Source organism: Lithobates pipiens, unplaced genomic scaffold (genome assembly GCF_037356315.1).
Source record: "Lithobates pipiens isolate NorthernLeopardFrog02 unplaced genomic scaffold, aLitPip1_a1.2 Scaffold_18, whole genome shotgun sequence".
Lineage (NCBI taxonomy): Eukaryota > Metazoa > Chordata > Amphibia > Anura > Ranidae > Lithobates > Lithobates pipiens.
Window position 1 is genome coordinate 509724739 of NW_027507758.1, and position 14028 is coordinate 509738766.

General features: G+C 39.3%; 1 protein-coding gene across 23 annotated transcripts in view; it reads right to left on the reverse strand.

Annotated features, from left to right (window-relative positions):
* MYT1L (myelin transcription factor 1 like) overlaps nucleotides 1-14028 on the reverse strand; it is a 629697-nt gene that overhangs the window by 65264 nt on the left and 550405 nt on the right. For 22 of the 23 annotated variants that reach the window (XM_077488717.1, XM_077488713.1, XM_077488709.1 and 19 more), the window contains one exon: nucleotides 3192-3428. The exons of the other annotated variant lie outside the window; for it this stretch is intronic. In XM_077488717.1, coding sequence (XP_077344843.1) covers nucleotides 3192-3428 — 237 coding nt within the window. The remainder of the gene's footprint in view (nucleotides 1-3191; nucleotides 3429-14028) is intronic. 23 annotated transcript variants of the gene reach the window in all.

The following is a 14028-nucleotide window of genomic DNA, read 5'->3' on the forward strand; positions in this document are numbered from 1 at the left end:
GCAGGGGTCACAAATACTCACAAAGCTATCAAACATCTTTTTCTAAATGAGAAGTAGTTTGATCTGTACTCATTTTATGCCTGAGCCTGTTGACTATTTGCTTGATAATTTACCTTCACTGTTTTTGATGACCAACTTATATTAATTTAAATATCTTCCTTATCCAACTTTCCCAATGATTAAAGCATACCTAAAAGTAGAGTATACTTGAAACAACTGTGTCACATAAATAAATATTCTAATAAAAGCTGTCTCTATATAAAAGAAAATATTTACCTTCCTCGGTTCAGAGACACCACTTTCAGGAGTCCCCTCATGGTCCCCAGCTGTGTCCAGTGGTCCCTTTCCCTGACCTCCACATCACTACAGAACATAGTAAGGGTTGGCAGGAGGGACTACTGAGCGCTGTAGGGAATCAGGAGATTGAAACTCCTGAAGTATCTGTTTTTGAACATATTTTGGACAGTAATTTCTCTGCATCGGGGCAGCGGTTGGTGACTTCAGGATAAATAAGCATATGTTTTCTTCTCTGCAGGGACAAATTGCTTTAAAGTTTTACCAAGATCTAAAAGATACTCAGCGCAACTAAAACAACAAATATATATATATATATATATATACACCTAAAGTTGAAATAAATATGAGATACAATTCATACAAAAATTCATATCAAGCTAATAAAATAGAAATTTATGATAAAAAAACGAGTGTTGCAAGCTATGGCACTAAACAATGATTCACCCCACCATGCAACTTTATAAATACAGAGTGCAGGACAACACCCCAATTCATTTAATTATAGGTCCCTAAAGTGCACTTATAAACCAATTAAATCCATGAATATATACTTGAGTCCATAAATATATACTGTATATATACATATATATATCTATATATGTATATATATATATATATATATATATATATATATATAGTAATGTCCAACTCATGTAGAAATTAAAAAACATTCAAAGTGTCTAATGCATCAAACGTCAGTGCTCTCCCGTCACCCGGTGAATTGCAAGCTTACTCTTCCTATCAGGCTCCCGCTCTCACGCAGTCACATAAAAACAAAAATGCAGACATAGTGTACTCTGCAATCTACTTTATTAGCCCCCAAGTGTGGTAATAACACTTTAATTTGAATTTTGTAAGTGTTATTACCATGCTTGGGGGCTAATAATGTACATTGCAGAGTACACTATGGGGGTTATTTACAAAAGGCAAATCCACTTTGCACTGAAAGTGCACTTAGAAGTGCAGTCGCTCTAAATCTAAGGGGTAGATCTGAAATGAGTGGAAGCTTTGCTGATTTTATCATCCAATCACGTGGAAGCTAAAATGCTGTTTTTTAATTCCCTTGCATGTCCCCCCGGATCTACAGCGACCTTACTTCCATGTGGGCTTTTAGTGCAGTTTCAAGTGCACTTTCAATGCAAAGTGGATTTTCCTTTTGTAAAATAACCCCCTATGTTTGCATTTTGTTTTTATGTGGCTTTGCATGAGAGCGGGAGACTGATAGGAGGAGTAAGGAGGCAGCCTCTCTATTGATCGGAGGGACAGAGGTGTTGGCTCTGGGTGACACATAGTGGCAATGATTAAGGAGACAAGCAGGATATCTATTGTTGGGAGGTGGGCCTGCATTTCACCTTGTGATCTATTGAACGGAGGGACCAAGGCGTGGGCTCTGGGTGACACCTAGTGGCAATGAATAAGGATACAAGCAGGATATCTATTGTTGGGAGGTGGGCTTGCAATTCACCTTGTGATCTATTGAACGGATGGACCAAGGTGTGGGCTCTGGGTGACACATAGTGGCAATGAATAAGGAGACAAACGGGATATCTATTGTTGGGAGGTGGGCTTGAAATTCACCTGGTGTTGGAAGAGCACTGACGCTTGATGCATTAGAAGACACTGGTGTTGTTTGAATTTCTACATGAGTTGGAAATTATTTTTTAATATATATATTTATGGACTCAAATATATTTTCATGTATTTAATTGGCTCATAAGTGCACTTTAGGGAGCTTGAATTAAATGAATTGGGGTGTTGTGCTGCACTCTCTGTTGTATTTTTATAGTTTTATTTTTGCAACAGAGTTACTTTAAAACTCTTTTTGTGGTCTATGTCAGATTAGGCAGATTTTCACCCACTTACTGTCCTTGTCATGTAACAGGATATTACAGGACATTTGAGTTGAGCCATATGACATTACAATGGAGACTTTTAACCACAAATAAATGCATCTGTAGTGTCAAAGTCAACTCAAGCATTGAATTACAGATTTCATACATGAGGGTTGTGTTTGTGGTCAGGAAGGGTTCAAAGAATATGATTATGATTGTCCTAAAGTGTGCTAAATAAGAAAAGTGTCTGACGTCCTACGCCACCAATCAGACCTCTCTATTCTGACAGCTGAATCTGACAGTTTGAATTGGCGGGTAGCAATTGTGTGCATCATTTACATAAGGTTGATATATCCAGTGACAGAATTACTGATGGTCCAATTGTTTCTGAGCCCAGTGGATGGACAAGTGACAACAATGGCAAGTCATTAATGTGCCCCGATAATATTATGAGTCTGTGAGTCTACATAGATATCTATGTCTACATCTATATCTATATTTATATCTCTATCTCTATCTATAGGGCTGTGTAAGGCCTACCAGCTGTCAAAGACCTACACCACCACCAGCACTCTCAAGCACACCAGTTCTTCCAGCAAGTATCAAAGCTTTACAAAATGCAGAGGATACTTCTGAGTTCATAGAATTATGAAATAATTATGAAATATCTGATCCGCATCTCTAGAAAACCAGTCAGAGATGAGCAGCAGTATTTCTCTGTGTGACCATATAGAACAGCTCACACCTCTGCCCAAAAATAAAAAAACGTATGACCTTCAAGAAATGTGTAATGATGATGACAATGACGATGATAATAACATTTGTAATAAAACATGACAATTATGGGCATTTATGTATCTGAAATAACATCTAATTTCAAATGCAAAAATGGGTCAGTTTTGTAGACCAGAAAAAAAGCCTGTGTTGACCATAGCAAGCTATCAGCTAATATTTTTCATTTTCTTTTAACATTTACATATGATTGGTTGCTATAGACAATGCAGCCACTCTTCTCTCTTTTAAACATCAACTTTCTGTTTCCTTTATATGGATGGAACATACATTAATGTCTTTGGAATCATCTTCATCTATCCGCCTGGGTTTCATTTTAGTGTAGTCTACTGGTAAGTCCCAGCAGTCACTGTCAGTCATTTGGTAACACTGGCTATTCAGCATTGCCTGCCGCTGTGGCGACATGGATTCCAGTGGAGTTAGGATGGAGCAGCAACCATCTCGTTGTCTTTGTTTGTTCATGCTAAGGTCCAGTGTTCCATTTTCATCCACATCAATGTCAGGATTCTGAAAGGAATGGATGGATATTGTGAAATTAGCTTTTCACTATTTATTTTCTTTGTTTCTTTTTTTTTTTCTTTAGTATTGGATTATGTGTTTCCTGTAGGTTACCCGCAATGAGTCGTGATAATGTGCCCACACACAGCAGCCTTGTCTTATGTAAGGCTTGATTCTCTCATGCAGGCATATAATGTGAAATAGAAAAATGAAATTCTTTTCACTGTTGCATCTTCAATGAAAATATACAAGAAAAGCGAGGGTCTTGTCTCTTTATTTTTTAATATTATGTTTAGAAGCTGATGACTTCTTAACATTGACATGTTACATATAATACATGATAATTGTAATGGTTAAATATTATAAAATAACCCCACCCTGGGATTTTAAGAGGGGGAACATTAGATGACAGATGAGGGAGGTTAAATTAAGAGAATACAATAATACATTTTGCATTGCAGAGCTATCCCAGTCGGAACAGGAACATACCTCTGCTAGCCTGGCCCAAATAAAAGATGGGTTTTACTGAAGCACAGGGCCAGGATGGCATCAATCTTTACCCTCAAACCTGCCTAAAACACAACTCAGATTCTCAACTGCGGCAGAGCCTCTAAGAAACCATCTTGGCTCTCAGGATCAGACAAGAGCCTCCTTCTACACTTGCTTGTGTAAAGGCCCCATGCCGACAAGAGGCACAGGAGGCTCATATGTTTTTAAAGACCAGTAATAGACTCCAAGTAGGAAAATGTTGGCATAGTCACATGCTCATAGCTCTAAGATTTGAGCTTTTACTTTCACAGTGGGCCATTTATAGTCTTCATAAGCAAAAAGGTGATTCTGAAGCCTTCAACATATATGGGAGAATGTTATTTGTTATCATCACTGAGAAAGCACTTTGAGTAATATAGCTGGATATATTAAGAATTAGTGAGCAGACACCAATTTCTGGAATTATTATCACCCAGTACTTTTAGGTGTGTTGGATGCCTGCCTCTTATTGCTGCACTTTGGTGTTACCGACCAACAGCTTTATCACTAGTGTGTCCCTTCTGAGATGCAAGGATACATTTGTGACATGGCAGCAGGCCACAACACTCAGGGACATCCAACACACTCGGGAGTACTGGATGCTCAAAAAGCTTTGCCGGGCTGGATACAACAAAACTGGTACTGGTAAGTCTCATTGTTATAGTTTTACTTGTACTTTTATTAGCAACTGTGTTAAAAAGTAGAGCTTCATTCCTACCACTTTTCCTTTCCTTATATTAGCAACTGTGTTAAAAAGTAGAGCTTCATTCCTAGCACTTTTGCTTTCCTTATGTTAGTATGTGCAATAATAAAATGTATTCCTATATTTGTCATGAATTTTTATTTTGCTTGGGTAACTGTGCCTTCAGTTAGTCTAAGTTTGTACTTGCAGAGGCTTAGATATTAGTTGTCATTGAACATGTTTTGGGGGCCAATGTTGTTTTGTTTTCTGATTAATGATAACGGATTTGTGACACTGATGTCCAGTTCAAATGTTATATGATTGATTAAGGAGATGATGAGGACTTGTTTTTCTTATTGGCTGATGTTCTTTCCTATGATTTTAGGAAGTATGGTTAATGACTGTTACAGCCCCTGCCTATGTTAGTATATAAACAAGGTATATTTATATGAACATGTATGGCAGTGGTGGGTGACATGAATAAAACACTTGCTGAGAGTGAATGGAAAAGAAATGATTCACGCAACCAGTGAGCTTGGTAGAATGATCTGGAAAGGAGATACTGCATTGCAACTGAATGCAAATTATTTCAATGAAGTCTCTAACTCAGCATTGCACTATTAATACAGTAAACTCTTTAAAACACAAGACAGGCCCTCTTTGAGGCCATTTAATTAACCACATGAAAACTAAACATCATTAAATAATATTTGTACCAGATAAAGTATAATCAAGCTGATGGTCACACAATGGGAAACTCACTTGGAAATAGCACTACCTTCCATCCACCTCTAACACATTTTATACAAAAATATAAAAAAAGCAAGTATTACATTTTAATTTCCGTTTTGGAAAGTTTGCATCTGCTTGTGTGGGTTTCCTCCAGGTTCTACAGTTTCCCCCCATGTGCCAAAGATCTGCCGCTAGGTTAAATGGCTCCTAGATTGGCCCCTTTATATGTGTTTGCATGTATGCATGTAAGATAGGGACCTTAGATTGTAACCTCCTTGAATGTACAGAGCTTCTGATCAGCATACTTGTTGTAAGTCAGTGGCTCGAAAACTATTGAGGCCATTGGATGAATATGAAAGTCAGGCATTTAGTAATTAGTAGAGGACCAGAATGGTAGCATCCATACTTTCTCATTTATACCAATGAAGATTATTCTCACTGTCTTCTATAACCTAAGGTGTAATTCTGGAGTATATATGCCCAATTATTGTTGTAATCAATAGGTATCTATAAAGCTGGATTAGAAGTAATGGTTAGACTTCCACGTTACAGTAAGCTGCAAGTTATCAATGTAATAGCCCTGACCTATCACTTAGCATTGATTGAAACAAATCACCAAGCTGAAATATACGGTCAATTGCAAGAAGTGAGTGTGTGTAGAGAGGAGGGAGGGTAGGAGTGTACAATTAATCATTCTAGCCTCTAATAAAGCACTCCCTGCTCCTGGATGATGACCTATCATTATGGGAACATTATCTTAAATAGCTGGCTTCTTACAGGATAAAGCAAGGTTAGATCCAAGTATTATAGACCATTCCTACCTGTAACTCTACATCTCAAAGTAAAGGTGAAATCCACTAGCACAATTTTCAATTAATAGGTTTCAGGATATCAGGGCACTGAACATTTTATAATATGGGACAATATATTTGAAATCACCTGTGAACAGAGTATGAACTTTATACATTATATAAGGGATAATAAACATGTTTGTATTTCAAACAAATGTCCTTGATTATGTCTTGACCTTTAAAAATGAAAGATCTATGTTTAAGGTGAGTTGCCTATCTGTGTGGTGGTAGCCCCTTTCCCAGCACGTTTTGGAGGTAAGTGATCCTATTTGAATTCCAAGATGTTTTAAATCCACAGCATGACTTTAAGGATTTGCGAGCTACTAGGATATAGTGACTGTTATATATACTCACATGTTGGTGGTTCATTTTCATAAACTGTATAATTAAGAGCACAACGGAGGACATTTGTTTGAGATACAAACAGGTTTATTATCCCTTATATCGTTTATAAAGTTCATTCACTGTTCACAGGTGATTTGTATCGTCATGCATTGTAAAACTCATTTTATATATATTTTTTCATTATTTTGTGCATTGCACATATGATGGTATTTTTTATGTTATAAAGTTGGAAACTTTATATGCTGCAGTCACGTTATTTGAAAGGTGAGTGCAGAAGTGTTTTGTATCTTATTTATATTCAATAATTGATTACAAATTCTAAAATCTAAAACTCCATTTACCCTTAGCAGATGTGTTAAATGTAAAATGGATACTGGTAATGCCAAATTTTTAAATGTCTGTCTGTTATCATTATGCATGAACAACATGGCACATACACTAAATCTGTCAGCACTTTAGGAAGGCAGAGAACTGTGGATGCCATAAAAAATTTAAAGAAGTTCTGCACAAATATATCTGGAGAATTTACTCCATTGCAGTCTGCATACTGATTACAATTTAGAGTTTTTCTTAAGGTACAACTAAAGGCAACACATTTTTTTAGATTTGGATAGAGTGGAGAGGGGTTAGAACCACTGCTGGGTTTTAGATGTATTATTATTTGGAAGTTTACAAAAGTCAAAATATGGCTCAGTAACATATACAAATAGAACAAAAATTTTCTAATTTGACCTTGAGAAGGACTTGTCTCGAGTGTGTAAGCATGTGGCAGATGATACAGACACATATTGTAAAGTATACAAAATCAAGGCTTCTTATTTGAAGAAATCATTCCATCAAAGTATATAACAATTATGAAATGAAATGTAGCATTATCTTCCTGGCAGCAAACCCTGGAGATAAGTATCTGCAATACACACCAGGAAACACAAACAATGAGAAGAACAAACATTGTCCTTACTATATATATATAAATAGGAACATTAGAATAGGGTTGGAGGTTGGTTATAGACTGACAGCCTATATCAACTTCCAAAGTAAAATCTTAAGCTGGCCATAGATCAATCAGTTTTAGCCAATTCTGCAGGGACCGGCTGAGGTTCAATCCATCCATGGACAGACAGGTTGTACCCAAGTCGTTTTATCAATCGACTTGGGTACAACCAGAATGTCGGGTTTTTAGCATTAATATTTCCAGTGGCCATAGCCTCTAGCAGTAATCACTCTGTTTTCCCAGCAGGAATGGTTCCCTGTGCCCTCCCTGCTGGGAGAACACTGTAGCTCCGTAGGAGGTATTCCCCCACCAGCACTGACTATGTTGAGGGGGGGAAATCAAGTGATTTTCTTTCCTGCAACCCACGGTTGCAGGAAAGAAAATGGAAAGGATCTATGGTCTGCATTAGGATATATGCTAAAGAGAAGCATGAAGGCGGTCCCAGGGATTCCATACCCATTTAAAGATGTTGACAGTGTTACTTAAATTGGTTCTAAAGCCTTAAGGTTTTTCACCTTAATGCATTCTATGCATTATGGGGAAAAACCTTCTGTGCTGCAAAATCCCCTCCCCAATCCCCCCTTATACTTACCTGAGCCCTATTCAATCCAGCCATGTGCATGAAAGTAACAGTTCTCGCTGCTGTCTCCCTCCTTCCTAGGCAGATTGATAGCAGTAGGAGCCGTTGGCTCTTGCTGCTGTAAACCAAATGCTATACCGAGTGAATGGGGGTCAATAGACGCAGACAGGGTGGCTCAGGAGCGATCACACATAGGTGCCCCTGGGCGGGGGGGAGAGTCTGGAACCCCAGAAAAAGAGAATTTGGTGCTCTGTGCAAAACCATTGGACAGAGCAGGTAAGTATAGCATGTTTGTTATTTTCATTTTAAAAATAAAGCTTTAATGTTGCTTTAATCTCACAGTAAGAGCTTCTGTAAGTTTAACCTCCCTAATGCAGGAGTATAAATCAGGCTTGGCTTGTCCGAGTGCTCACCTCCAATGTGATTCAACTAAACATCTGAATTGAAAAAGGCATCCCTAGACACTGGCTGTGGAGGAAGTCCCAGCAAGTACCGTTTTTTGAAAAATTTGTGTCATTTTGATTTGAAGGACAGTGTAGACTAGAACTTCCACTGTTTGCCAAAATGTTTACCTTTGGGCAAATCCAAAATATGCTGTAAAGTGTTCCTGATTGTTTGTGGCACCTCCAGCAGTGATCAGGTATGTTGGGACTATAAGGCAGGAGTGTGATACCAGTGATACCCAGCATTGTGGGCTGTTTTCCTCATTATACTCCATTACTCTGGAGAAAATTGTTTGTTTAATATCTGTTCTCATTTACTTAAGTAGTAATGTTTCAAGGGTGTGTTGAACTGTGGGGTCATCACGAGTTGATATATACTGGAGATTAATACTCTGCAGGATTCTCCTGTAATGCAAAGCTTTTCAAAAGGGGTGGGGGATGAGAACGTTAAACTGTTATAGATCATTGTCAGGTTTTTATTGCTGTCTGTGCCCCCATTAGGGAGATTCATTCTCTCTAATTGCCCTGATCACTAATGTAATTGGGGATGATGAAGGTAAGGCAAAAATCTAAATGTTTGAGCCTCCATCAGAACAGGAACAAAGAGGAGATTTTCCATGTTCTCATGACAACTGTCTTTCACATTGGGTTCACACCAATATCTTTGGAAGATTTTGATAAAAACACCCCTTATTTTGGAGGTATTTCCTGACCCAATTATCTCTGCTGAAGTCTTGCAAATACATTAGAATCCACATGTAGAGAATGTATCCTATTTCTTTCCATACCAAATACTATGATGTCACCAAATGTCAGCGCTCACAACAGTCACAAGCTGTTGCCAATTGAAGCCAGAATGTCCTCTAGGGTCAGCACAGGAGATTTCATAACAAATAAAATAAAATTGGTAATTACATAACTGTTGTGGGATCATTAACCTAGATTTTGCCAAGTGTGTATGTTTTTTTTTTTGGTTGAGGTCAAGGAGAAGCAATCCTGGGTAGGTGGGGACCTACCTTAACAACGCTGAAGAGATCAAAGTTCACCAGGGTGCAGTAAGGCCACATTAAAAAGAGTTTAGGGGTTAGACCAGTGGCAGCTGGTGGTATATTTTTTTTGGGGGGGTGACAAACAATGCACCCACAGCCACCCTCCCCGGGTTGTTTGGGTCACTCGTGCCGCTCAACCACATCCCGAGTTTGGTCAGTCGGTCACCAGCTCCGCACTTACCCCCATCTAGGTCACGGGCAGTGCTTCCTCCAGGCATCAGGCAGCGGTTTCCTCTGCGTCTCCTCCTCAGCATCACATCTCCTCCCTCCTCCTCTTAGGCCAACTGGATCCTCTTCTCCTTTCGACCAATCGGGTGACAGGTCTCAGGACCTGTTTCCTGATTGGCTGAGAGGAGAATCAGGAAGACAATAGCGAATATCCATTCTCTATTGTCACACAACTGGGTGGGCTCAGGGCGCAGTGCTCTGCAACCTGAGCCCACCATTTTTAGAAGCCTATTAGAGCCTCAGGCTCTAATCACATGGTTAAAAAACAAACAAAAAAAACACTGGAATCCATGCATCCGGTGCCCTGCATGTAGGGGGACGGACACATGGATAGGGGGCCCCTCCTCCCTGCATGAACCGCCACTGGTTAGACATAAGTAATGCAGGGTACAGGGTTCAAAGGAAAGTAAACTAGAGTTCAGAAGTAGTAAGTCATTCAGAGTTAGGAGTAAGTTACCCAGAGTTCAGAGGTCAGTAGTAACATAGAGTGCAGGGGACAGAAGTAAGTAATGCAGAGGTCAGTAGTATATAATGCAGAGTAAAGGTGTTAGGGTTAAATAATGCATAGTGCAGGGGAAAGGGATATGTACCACAATGTGCAGAAGTCAAGAGTTAGTCCTAGTTCACACATATTTCAGCTTGTATAAGAGCAGTGTAGACAGCAAGCTTTTACAAAGCATTTGCAGCAATCTTTGTGATGCTTTTAAAGCACCATGGGAGTGGTGATTGTATATTTAAGGGCTTGTTCACACTAGTAGTGCTCACTCCGCATTCAGAATGCAGTTCAGAGAACATTTGATAGGCAGTGAGAAGGCATTGTATCACAACCGCACCCCCTGATTGTCATACTAGATCCCCATTCTTCACTTGAATGGGTCGGCACTTGGTGTGTGCTCTGCCAATGCAAATGTATAATGCTTTTTTACAGCCACAGAGCAAAGCATCATGACTGTGGCATGTTTACACCATGGTCACTGCTTCTGCAGTTAAATGGAGTAGCAATTGTGCGACAGCAAAAAGCACTGCTCAACGATTGGGGTTTTACTGCTTCTCAACCTCATGTATGAATGAGTCCTAAACAAGATACTGGCAGGAGTCAGCAAGTTTTAGCACAACTTGACGTTTACTGAAATCCTCCTGAAGCCTGCAAATGCTTGTTTAAAATGAAAGTCAGTAACCTACTAACAAGTTCAAATGTTCACCAGCGCACAGACGTCCCCAGTGTAAGTATTAAAGCAGCAACAACAAAATACGAATGCCCCCTGGTGGGTCACAGTCCACTTTAATCTAAATTGTCCAAAGCTTCAAATACACATGAACGTCAATTTTGAGGAAATGCGTCAGTAATGACTTCAATGTAGATATTTGCCAGCACACCAATGATCTTTAATTTTATACAAATGGCTTTGTAATTAAAGAAATAACACATCACAAAACAGTGTAGTGCTTTTTGAACATTTTGGAGTCACACAGGACCCCTTCGTCAGGCATGCGATAAGTGCATGCAGTTGTGCAGAAGTATTTAAGTGAAAATCCACCAATCAGAACCAGAGAACAAATGGCCCCCTCATCCCATAACAGCATATGATGTCATCAGTCCCGCCAAAAACATATATACAAATGTCACATATATACAGGCTGAGTTTGTTAGCTATGGCTGGGGAAGCATTGCAATATGGCAGTGCTGGGGGTCCCTTTGGTCCTCTAAACAATTGCACATGAACTATGTGTATTGATCAGGTGCATCTGCCCGATCGGAGCACTACACTGTTTTGTGACGTGATCTTTCTTTAATTAAAAAACATTTGGACAAAATTGAAGATCCTTGGTATGCTGGCAAATATTTACATTATCGTGCATTTTCCAGTATCCAGCTGGCGGTCGCTACAGCTCCCAGTACTTTTAGAGCTCATTCCAGGAACGTGTGCGATGGGAATAAGAACTGTGTATTAGGAAATTATGTCAGATGCTGATGCAGAAAGAGGAAGTGTCATTCTGCCATCTTGGATGCTGGAAAGAGTGTAATTCCTGCCAGAGTGAGAATTTTAAATGTAATAAAAAAAATTAGGAGGATTTTGTGCACCATTAGCTTACCAATTCTTAGATGTGGTTAGCGCATTCGCTTTCTTTTTTAACCTTTTATTTCTATTATTTTCAACTGGTGTTCTGGGCAATAACGTTTATGGATACTTACCTGCTGGGGATTGGAATGACTTCTTTCATGTATATTTGAAGTGCTGGACAATTTTGATTAAAGTGTCCCACTTAAGACTGTTTTAAATTCCTAAACTGGAGCTAAAGGGAGTTTTAAAGACTTCAAAAAGGACATCTGAAGCTTGCCGAAAACTTGGTGTTATACATGTACTTGATGTTATACGTATACTTGCTTTCATACAAGCTGAAGACTGTGTGAACTAGACTTAAGTAAGACAGAGTTCAGATGTCAGAAGTAAATAATGCAGAGCTCAGTAATGCAAAGTGTACAGGTCAGTGGTATGTAACACACAGGTTAGAGGTTAGAAGTAGAAAAAAGTTCAGTGTTCAGGAGTAAGTAACCCAAAGTCTATACAGTAGTACAGCAGTCCAGACTATGTGACAAAAAGTAAAATATACAGAGTGCAGTGTTCTGCAACGTGATGTAGAAAACAGTAGTCTGTGATAGAGGGCAGAATAAGGAGCTGGTAGCACGATGGGGTTGCAATCTACCTGTGGCATGGCTGCAATCGACAGATACATGACAATATTTGTTATCCCTGGTGGAATGTCAAGATAAGGACAATTAGGCTATGCAAAAGTTTGTTGCATATTATAAGACATGAAATAACTATTGAAATTGGGCACACTGTCCAAGGAAAAGAACCTCTTAAAAGAACTAGAAAACAAAGCCTTTGAACATTTGTTTGCAATAACTCCATCAGTATCACCAGCAAAGCAGCTTCATTATTATCCCAAATCACGAATGTTAATTGTCCATTACGAACGCTAGTTTACAAGACTGACCGCTTCTGGCTCGTCCTTGCTTCCGAGCATGCGTGTTTGTACTTTGGACTTTTGTCCAATGGACTTGTGTACACACGCTCGGAAAAATCCGACTGACATATGTCTGCAAAAATTTTTGAAACCTGCCATCCAACATTTGTCTTTAGAACATCCAACAACAACTGTCTGATGGAGCGTACACACAGTCGGATTTCCTGCCAACAGCCTGACTTCACACATTTCCCCTTGTACGAGGCTTAACAGTATCCTCTTTCCCGGATTCACAATGCTGTTGCCCAAGCATGTCTCTGTTACTCCTCCATCCAGAATGTACTGTAGCTACCCTAAGACATGAAGTATTTTAATGCCCGTATCTCCAGGTGAAAAGAAAAAAAGAAAAACAAATGCAGCCACCACATCTAAGAATTGGTAAGCTGCAATATAATGCAATGCATTTTTGTTTGGGGGTTTATAATTGTTTAACCCAAAAATGTGATATCATTTAATTTCCATGTACCAAATAATGCATTATTTCACAGCAAAACACACAGATATGTTCATGGATGACTGTCATTTAATAGTAATTCAAATTGCTTGCATTAGGAAGGAGGCTTAACTTAAAATCAAAATGAACAGTAATATAATAAAATTGATATTCAGTGAAGTAGAGATGGATATCTAAGTAAGTGAAGTTAAATGAACCCTAGAAAAGACTGATTAACAGGCTACAAGAGGAATTAAATTTCAGCTTAAGGCAGGGTTCCCACTGCTGCGATGTCCGAGATCAGATGTGATTCGCACCGTAATGCAGAGCAAATCACATGCGATCTCTGTGCGATGCGATTTCCACCATACAGATAGTATGGCTGAATTTGCATTGCATTCGGACCAAACTCGTACAGGACCCTTTTTTTGGTCCGCAGCAGAGTCATATCGCGTGGGTGTTCACACCATGCGATCCGATTCCTGTCCGAGTTTGCAGATCGCACTGCGATTTGTGAACTGATTTGGGGGCGTTATTAACTTTTAACTGACACTCCCAGCAGTTCGCATAGAGCAGTGTGAACTGCCGCCAAGAGACATGCGATGCCGGAACCGGCAGTAGATTTGCAGCGTTCCCACATCGCAGCAGTGGGAACCGGCCCTAATAGTTTAAAAAGTGTGACTGCCCAAGTGTTGCTCATAATATACTGTCATT